Here is a 9,983-nt window from a genome sequence, read left to right as displayed (position 1 = left end):
CTTTCCAGAATGACCTTATCTGAATAATGTATTTACTCCTTTTTAATAAATGACCATGCTAAGCAAAATTATTATTAGTAATGTCATGCAATTTTTTTTTAATTTTCTTAAATAAATTTTAAAGGTAGTTATGATACAGTTTTTATATCATTAGGTAAAAAATTAAATTGAGAGAGAGAAAGAGAGAGGTGCATGGGGTTGTAGATTTTATTCAAATTGAGAAAACGGAGAGCTGAACCTCTATCCCTTGAGTTTATACAGTAATGATCGAGTTTGAATTTCTTCTTCTTTTTTTTTTTTAAATAAAATAATTTCCTGATGAAAATTATTCCTGGTATATTTTTAGATTAGTCCCAATAGAACTCTATATTTATACAATAGTTTATTTATTCTTCAATACTTTTACTACGTAGCCAATTTAATTTTTTTAAAACAAGAAAATAGTGTAGTTAGTATGTACATGTACATACACCACATCCACACAACCTTCACCCCTGTTGTTTTCATCAACACACAACATAATTAATGGGTGTCGTCTGCTGAATTTCTTGTTTTTGCCTTGAATCAATAAAGTCGGCAAATGTCAGACTTCTTATACTGATGGATTGACATTTGTAGCATATTTGTAGTTCACAAGTAACATTATATGTGCCAGAATAAATCTTTAGAGTTTAGACAATTGAGAAAACAATTAATTGAAGATTGAGTATATAATACTAGTAAAAAGTTTTGGAAACTTGTTTCGACATTTTATTTTTTTTTTACACTCAACACGCCCCCCCTCCCCCCCCCCAAAAATAGATAAAAAGTATCTGTGTTTATTTGTATCATATTAACTAGCTAGTGCTATTTTGATTTTGGTGTTTGGAAATGTTTGTTTAGAACAAACATTGCATCAATATCTTTGCTAGATGAAAAAAACAGTTTAGTTGTTTTTATTTTGGGTCCAATATGTTCACCACACCCCGCCCCCTGTATTTAATGCATAAATGTTCACGGTATAGTATCAAAGCAGAGCACGATTTTAATTAATTTTGTGGGGACATCAAACCAACTTTCAGAATCACGCCCATGAACATGCATTTACATAGATACCAATTTGATATATATAGACTTAAGTTACAGCACAGGTAATAACTTAGAATGGCAGTATAGAATTCACAATTATTGGGTGAGAGAGGTAATAACCATGATTAATACTCTTATTTATACCACATCTAGAGCAGTTTCAATCTTGGTCAGATTTGACTTTTTAAAGGTCAGTCCTCACCTTATTATGCTTCAGCTAAAGACATTGTAGAAACTTTTTTTTTTACTTTATTTAGTTAAGTATTTTGAACACGCTTTAAAATTGTCACTTTTTATTGAAAAGGATGTCTGATTTGTTAATTTGAATCCATCGAATACCCAGCTCCTTTATCTCTTTTGAAAATATCGCGCAATAATCGGATCACGTCATTCTTTTTCCATCGCTCGCTGCGGAAAAGTGCGAGTTGATACGATTACTCTAAGCAGTTTCTTGATGCAATCGCATCATCTCGGATCTTTCCGTCAGAGGTCGGACCGCTAGCCGGAAAGGCCCGAGAAGTTGCGATTGTTTCTTGATGAGGCAGCGACTCACATATAGTCTCCAATCGCATCATCTCGGGTCTTTCCGTCGGAGATCGGAAAAAAACAACCTCGAATGTATTAACATCGCCGGATGTTAAAAATTTATACATTTCCTGTTTAGTCAAATGTATGATAGACGGTGTTAGATGTCCCTTCTATAGTATATTTTAGGTAATATCATTACATTGAATAAAGTTAAACTCCATATTCCACAGATAAAAGGTGTCCATGCATTTATTTCAGTGATCGTGAAAAAGAGAGGGTTGTCATGGCGTCTACCATATACATTCGAGGTCGTTTTTCCGCTATAGTCGGAAAGGCCCGAGAAGTTGCGATTGATATAGTCTCGTTCAACCAGGCGCTCGGCTGTCTCCGTAAATCTCCGACCAGCAGAAATATTAAACAATACAAATGGAAAATCATAAAATATAAATTAAAACTAAAATCTATACAATAATTTTTGTATATGAAAAATTCTACAATCTAAATTATGGAAGGGAATTACCGCCAAAAGTCTATGTATCTTGCTTTTATTCTTATTCTGCCTACTTCTTTATGCTTTGTTATTATTGTAATTATATGTCACTTTATTGTTTTCATATTCGTCTTTATTACATTTCACTTTGACTTTTATCCTTTTTCATTTTGCCCTTACTTCTATGTTGCTTTATTCTTGTAAATTCATTTTACTTTCTTTTAAATTGATACAGTTTCTTAAATGATTATAACTATTACGAACGTTAACTCAATCACGCAAACAATGAAGCATACATGTATTCAATGAAGACGAACACAAGTTGTCCGAATTTAGTGCCGCATTATAACGCTAGGTGGCAGGGGTGTTCGCTAAGAGTGTTGGTAAAATTAGGTAAGCAAACCCGTGCCGGGGTTATTCGAGTTTTTTTTTTTCAATTTTCTGCCTTAATACTTTATTAATCAAACTTGAATTTTTTAAAAGACTGATGTTTGTTATAAGTCCAGGTATGTACCCGATACATGCCATTCCCTCGGAAGTCTCACTAGATGGTAAGATTTCCCCTGGAAGACTGACTACATAGTGGTGCTTCCTTCGAAAGACTATACAATGGGACTTCCCCCGGGGAAGTTTCAATATATAGCTAGTCTTCCGTGGGAAATCTCGCTATATATAGCAATTCGCCCCCATTCCTAGCAACCCCTTCCCCGAATAGTTTTTTTTTAATCGTAAAACAATGTTTATATATACTAACAGTTTTAGAAGAAAATTTATCCGTTCTATCAGGGACCTATATACAAGTATATAGATGCCTGGTTCTACATGAATAAATATTTAAATAATATCATTTTAATAGTGTTTTATAATTAAATCATTTTAACCACGAGTACATATGGATAATGTCTCTTTCTCCCCCCCCCCCCCCCTTTGGATGCAGTCGCCCGCGTGGCACTGTGGTTACGGCGTCTGTTCTATATAGAATCACGAAGTACAGTAGTAAGGAGTCGACCAATACGTCGTGGGTTCGAATCCCACTATAGGATGTGGAGCTCGGTCCTTCGGATGAGATCTAGACCTTATTATCCGAGGTCCCGTGTCACAGAAGGTGCTGGCACGAAAAAAGATCCCTCACTGCTCAATGGCTATAAGTGCCGAGTATATAAGACAAATTTGCAGCTCTCCACCGGCAAGAGGTGGCTTCTCCATTTGAGTGAAAAATTCTCGAAAAGGAAATTATACAATGTACAATCACACCACCAAAGTCTCAATATATATGACTGACTTCCGGGTGGACGACCTCCTATGGGGTAAGTTCCATCGGTAGAGGAGAGGGTGGCCACGAAACATTTTCCTAAACGTAACTTTTTACTACTGGAAAAGTTCAGCGAAAGGCTTGTTGCCCCTCATCCCTTATCCCTTACACTTTCTGTTGCAGTACTAAAAGTCAATTTATATATTAAAAGTCATGTACTTAGGGGCATATGAGTAAAATTTATTACTGAAAAAAGTTGACGACCTCCCCTCCCGTTTCACCACCGTCAAATAGAATTTTTGAGTTTTAAGATTTTTTTAGCTCTCCTGGTTGATGACAAACACGATGCATACTAAAGATATTTCTTTCTTAATTGAAAAGTGCTAATTTAATATAAAATATTAACTCAGAAAAAAAGACCAGGGTGTTTCTAGAATGCCTGGGTGCATGTAATCTGGTTCAGACTTCGCCTTCCATGCGCGGATCGGGGGGGGGGGGGGGTTAGGACCCCCTGGAATTAACAAGGTTACTAAAACAAGGAAAAAAAAGTTAACCCCCCCTACGAAATTGAATTTTGACGTTTGAGCGAGTTTAGGTTTTTTCTTCTTTTTATGCTTGTCAAGAAATTTCTGGGATAGGATTTTTTTTACTTGGTTGCCCCCCCCCTGGAAAAAAATTCTGGATCCGCGCCTGCCTACCCATAACGCTCCTCACTCCTTTGCAAAGCCCTATCCCTAGAATTACGCGCATCAGCAGAAAAACAACCCAATTTTTATGGGTTAACTAGTATCAAAATATTTAACATTTTTTATAACAATTATACTGTAATTCAATTATCCAACTAATAAATTTAGTAGAGTTATATTTTTCAGGCGAGAGAACAGTGACGTAGCATCGTTTTTGAAAGTGGGGAGGGGGGCAACAAGAGAATAAATATTCAAGCTACTCGGTTGAAAACAACTTGACAAGCGCAAAATAAACCCCAGGAAATTGTCCAAACTTGAAAATACATAGGCGTCGGAACCGGGGAGGGGCGGGGCTTTGCCCCCACTTCTTTCCAAAGATAGACTTAGTATAGACATTGAACATTCATGCGTAGGTTTAGCCCCCCTCACTTTCCATGGGCACGATGCAGTAAAGGTTTAAAATGGGGAAAGTGGTGGTATTTGGAAAATAAATACTTTGGCACTGGAGTTCGAACCTTCAACCCACCCCCATCCCCACCCCTTTTCACGAAATAGGTTTTTTGTGTTTGAAAAATGAACATTTTTTTTTTGCTTGTCAGGTTTTTTTTGAAGGTCTAAAAAAATTCTTACACTTACTCCCCTCCCCCTCCAACTTTCAATTAACTTCCGACGCCAATGAAATCCTATTTCGGGGGCGGGGTGGGTTTTGAGTTAGATTCAAATTCTTCTATAGAATCAAATTTAAATTTTCTTCCAACTATACGTACATGTACTACATTTACTTATTTGACCCTTACTCTTACAAAAAGTGGGTCGGCCTTTAAATGAACATATTTAGTATAGTATAAAGTTATGCATGCGCGGATCTAGAGGGGGGGGGGGGTCCGGGGGGTCAGGACCCCCCCTGGAATTTACACGGTTAAAAAATGTATATACTAAAGCAAGAAAAAAGTCACCTTGGACCCCCCCCCCCCCCTGGAAAACGCGGACCCCTCTGGTGAACACGAATATTTGGGAAATGGGTATGAAAAGTGAAAGATTTGAGGCAATAGAAGTCATAGACTACCCCCCCACCCCCCCCACCCCACCCACCCCCCACGAAATAGGTTTTTCACGTTTTGGCGAGTAAGGTTTTTTTTTTTTGCTTGTCAAGAAATTTCTGGGATTGGAATTTTTTTTGACTGGGTGGACCCCCCCCCCCTAGAAAAATTTCTGGATCCGCGCCGGTTATGTATGAAAAAAAGAAGCCGCTTTTCCTGTGTGCCAAGAGAAAATAAATATGGAGTTTCCATCATTGGATCGGGAGATCGGATTCGGCCTTCAGAAGTTCGATTGATAAAGTATTAAGGCGTATTGAAGAATCTCAGATAACCCGACCAGGGTTTGCTTACCTAGATTTACCAACACTCGTAGCGAACACCACGCCACCTAGCGTTATAATGCGGCACTAAATTTTGACGGTTTGACAACTTCCATTCGTCTTCATTGAATATGCTTCATTGTTAGCGTGATTGAATTGATATTCGTGGTAGAAATAATGCTAATAATTTATTAAAGAAACTGTTTAAGTTTAAAAGAAAGTAGAATGAATTTACAAGAATAAAGCAACATAGAAGTAAAGACAAAATGAAGAATGATAAAAGTCAAAGTGAAATGTAATTAAGACGAATATGAAAACAATAAAGTGACATATAATTACAATAATAACAAAGCATAAAGAAGTAGGCAGAATAAGAATAAAAGCAAGATACATAGACTTTTGGCGGTAATTCCCTTCCATACTAAATGGAAAATTATAGAATACAAATGAAAGTTATATACCAAATGAAAAAGATCGAATATTGCAATGTTTGACATGTCATACGTATTTCTTAAGCTAAAAAAAATACTTATACGAGATTGAGATTAGATACATATTAAATATATATATTTTTTTTTACCAATTTTTAACTTGATTAACCTCACGTTTCTATAATTGAATTGAATTTTAATCTGTCTGTTATCTAAATGTGGAGACAGTAAATAAATCGATTATTATCTTTTTAAAATTTTAATATCTGTGAAACGTGACTGACTAGGAAAAGTCCTATTTTTCTTTAAAGTAATAAATAAAAAGAAAGATCTTTTTAATTTTAGTTATCCGAACTTATCAATAAATATGCCATATATATCTTTAAAACATTGCCATTTGAATTCCATTCGTTGATTTACATTAAAAGTACCAAAGAAAGATAATGGTATGTTGCCCATTGAAGCAATTTTTCAAGAGTGCAGGTGATCTAAGGAAACAAGATTGTTCAAAGTGATTTGTAAGCAACATATATACATTTATATGTTGTATTTTGAAGGGCCGACACACACAGTAAGATTTGCATTAGATCTATAAGTTTTACACATGTAATCTAAACAGTAAAATGCTTTCTTTGACTGTTAGTGCGCTTTTGCTGTCGCAGCTGTTTCGCGGGTTATGTAATTTTTCTGCAATAGCTGCGACGTTAATTTCCGTATTAACAAACAAAGACATATTATTTATATTTTCATCTCTATGGTAAAAAAAAACAAACATTAAACATGCTAAATATTGTATTATAGAAGTACAATTTATTGTATGCTTAACTGATGGAACAGCCATGGGTTAAGAAATCTATGCAGATGGCTTTCTTTTACAGTGTCGTTTATGGGCAGATTAACGGCAATGGTCTTCATAAAAAATAAAGAAAATGATATGTAGATTTAAATATATTATTTAAACAATAAAATGTCTTTCTTTGGTTGTTAGTACCGGAATGAATGTTGTGCACAGCTGTTGCAAAAAAAAATACGCGGGTTATGTAATATTACCTGCAATAGCTGCGACATTGTGTAAACATATAGGTAAAAACAACCTTGAAAGTGGATACTTTGAGGGATTCAATGTTTTACAAAATGACACTTAGTATACATACATTTCCTTAAAAATGGTCATCTAAACAACAGTAAAGGCTCTCATTATGCAAATTCAAAGCACAAAACATCATTACATACCTGTAATTTGCCGATTTTAAAGTAAAATTGATGCAAATACCCTATATAGAGGATAATTTTTTGCCTACGTCTTGATTATGAGGCCACAGTCCTGAGATGTTCAGTCTAATGCATTTAATTCATGGGAAAGAGTGCGTTTGAAATAAAGATTTACGGAAAAATCGTTTTAAAGTAACCAATTAACTTGCCTCTTTTGTACATCGTAGACCGATTCAATTTCGAAAAAATTATCGCCTTGGTGCCAAAGGAACGAAGGGAGGGAATGGGGGTGGGTAGTATTAAATTGTGAAATTTGTTAAAGATAAAGGGTTTCTCTTTATACTGGTTGTAGATTGCAGCTACAGTTTCATTAATGCATGATTTTAATATTAAGTATTAACTAACATCATTTTTATTCTATTTAGGCATGGAACGAGTCCAACGTTTTGAAAAGAATAGTTTCCTCAATGAATCTCAAATCGGTTATGAATTTTTCACAAAATTATGTGACAGAGAAAGTAAAGCCGATAGAATACACGTCAAATCTCACAGTTGTCACAGCGTATTGGAATCTTGGGACATTTCAAAAAGGTTCAACGGGCAAACTGCATTTCTCGACGAACACCTACTTTTCTTGGGCCACCTCCTTTAAATATCTTGTCAATCCACTGGTGGTGTACACGGACTCCAAAGAATTCAAAGAGTTAATGGAAAAATTAAGAGCTGATCGTATGAATACTACAGCAATATATTTAGTAAATCGTACAGAGATATGGCCTTTTCAACTTGTAGACCAAATAAAAGCTGTCTATAGCCAACCTGGTTATCCGAAACACTATCCCAATACAGTGAATCCAGGATATGCCGCGGCCCAACATGCCAAATATGCCGTAGTTGCCAAAGCAGTGCAAAAACAAATATTCCGTGCTCCTTATTACGTTTGGCTGGATATAGGATATTTTAGAGACATTTCAAATAGAAAAGTGTTTTTTGAATTGAACATTCCACCGGGTTTTGACCCCAAGAAATTAGCTGTAAACCGGGTCAATGACCTTTCAATGAATATAGACCCTTTTAGTATATTTAGACACAATATTGTTTGGGTCGGGGGCGGTATGTTTGTCGGAAGTGAAAAACTAATTCTAGACTTTGAAAAATTATACCATAAAGCAGTGTTGTACTTTCTTGACCAAAAATTAATGAATTCTGACCAGCAAGTGTTGTATTCTATGTACAGTAAAAAAGGCAGGGAAGCTTTGAAGCCTAATATAGAACTTCAGTTGTACATTCCAAAAGGATCAGGAAATCCATGGTTTTATTTAGGATATCTATGTCTCAAAGATGTTGTAAGACAAAACTCATGAGAGAGAGAGAGAGAGAGAATTTGTTTTATAAAGTGCTGTATGGACCAAAACCCTTTCAGTATTATTAGGTTTTCTTTGTTGTTCAAAATTATGATATGTATTTTTTATATATGTAGAACCAAACAGAATGCTCAATTCATGAACAAACATAACAATAAATCCTTTGTTATTTATTTTTTACAGAGTATCTTTTGTTGCATGCATTTCTCTGTGGGAGAAAAATAAAATACAAAATTTGATGAAAGATTACTGCATAATTATCTTTCTTGGAATACATACACATCAAATGGCATCTTCGCTAGCCAAGGGTTTCCTATCCGAAATCTAGTAGATTTCGGATCGGAAACCCTTGGCTAGCGAAGATGATCAAATGGGTGATAGCTGTATTTTTTTTTCACAAAAATTAATTGCTAGCATGCATGTTGATTACACCACCCTCAATATTTTTATTAAAAAATTGAATTATTTCAAACACGTTTGCCCTAGTATTTAAATAATTTTTGGCATGCATGGGATTGTTCTTTAAATATTTCTTCACACTTCGTATTTAAGGTCAGACGATACGTTCCCCAAATTTCTGTTTTGTATATCTTCATAATGTAAGAAAAATAATAATAATCATTAAAAAAATTAGTCACTTTCTGATTTCTAAACCTGTTTCTAGTTGTTTTTGAAAAGTTGAAACACTTAAAATTTGATTTTGGCAAACTTTTTTTCCCCTGAAGGATTATATAATTAAGAAATAACATCATCTGGTATCTCGCACAAATGCCTGATAAGGTACCTCAATTTTTTGTGAGTAAACATGTTAAAGTAGTATTTGTTCAATGACAAAGTCTTAAGAAAAATTATCTAGTATTGAGGAACGTCTCGTCTGTCCTTAATAAACTTTCTTGTCCCTGGACGAACTAATTTTTACCCTTGGTCATTTTGAGAGAGAATTGGTTTCCATCACTTTTATAGCTGGTGCCGCTGTCACATTCAGCCCTAAATGAAGATTATTTCACACAGAAGAGCACATGAGTGCGTTTAAATTGAAAGATACAGTGGAAATCTTGGGAAATTTACTCCTCAAGAATTGCCTGGCCAAAATAATACAAGTTGTAAACAAGGTTATTTTTATGCCCCCGTATATGCAATCGAAGATTCGGGGGTACAGTGTATCTAGTCTTTGTCGTGTCCGTCAGTCGTCTCTCCCCCCCCCCCCCCCCAAAAAAAAAAAAAAAATTAGGTACCACCAAATTTAATCTTTTGACCTTGACCTTTTAGTTTGACACAATGTTACACAAAAATTCCAAACTTTTACTTTGGCCATAACTTTTGAACGGTAGATAGTAACTAAGACTCTCATAATCGGTTTTTTCCATGGCTGCTACAATGTAGAATAGACATTTCTGTAAAATACTTTCAAAATGCCACTTTTCCCAAAGTTTTGGTCTGATTTTGATATACTATAGTAACTTGGCGTGCGCGATCGTTATACCGAGATAAATATTCTGTTTTATGAACAGAACTGCCATTGGTATCAAAAGCAGAATTTAAAAAAAAAAATTTTGCAAAAGGCCACAATAAATCTTGCCGCAAAAAGAAAG

General features: G+C 35.1%; 1 protein-coding gene across 1 annotated transcript; it reads left to right on the top strand.

Annotated features, from left to right (window-relative positions):
* Window positions 1–7,418: 7,418 nt before the first annotated feature.
* Window positions 7,419–8,564, top strand: LOC134263709 (uncharacterized). The gene has a single exon (XM_062746090.1). The coding sequence runs from the start codon at window positions 7,495–7,497 to the stop codon at window positions 8,389–8,391; it is 897 nt and encodes a 298-aa protein (XP_062602074.1). The 5' UTR covers window positions 7,419–7,494; the 3' UTR covers window positions 8,392–8,564.
* Window positions 8,565–9,983: the final 1,419 nt, after the last annotated feature.

Source organism: Saccostrea cucullata, unplaced genomic scaffold, assembly GCF_032062105.1.
Source record: "Saccostrea cucullata isolate Sc308-1 unplaced genomic scaffold, CSIRO_AGI_Scuc_v1 ctg10931, whole genome shotgun sequence".
In the NCBI taxonomy this organism is placed as follows: Eukaryota; Metazoa; Mollusca; class Bivalvia; order Ostreida; family Ostreidae; genus Saccostrea; species Saccostrea cuccullata.
Note: the sequence above shows the minus strand (reverse complement) of the source record. Positions and strands in the feature narration are given on the sequence as shown.

Coding starts and splice junctions, on each gene's coding strand:
- LOC134263709 (XM_062746090.1), top strand. CDS start 7,495: ATGAATCTCAAATCGGTTATGAATTTTTCACAAAATTATGTGACAGAG.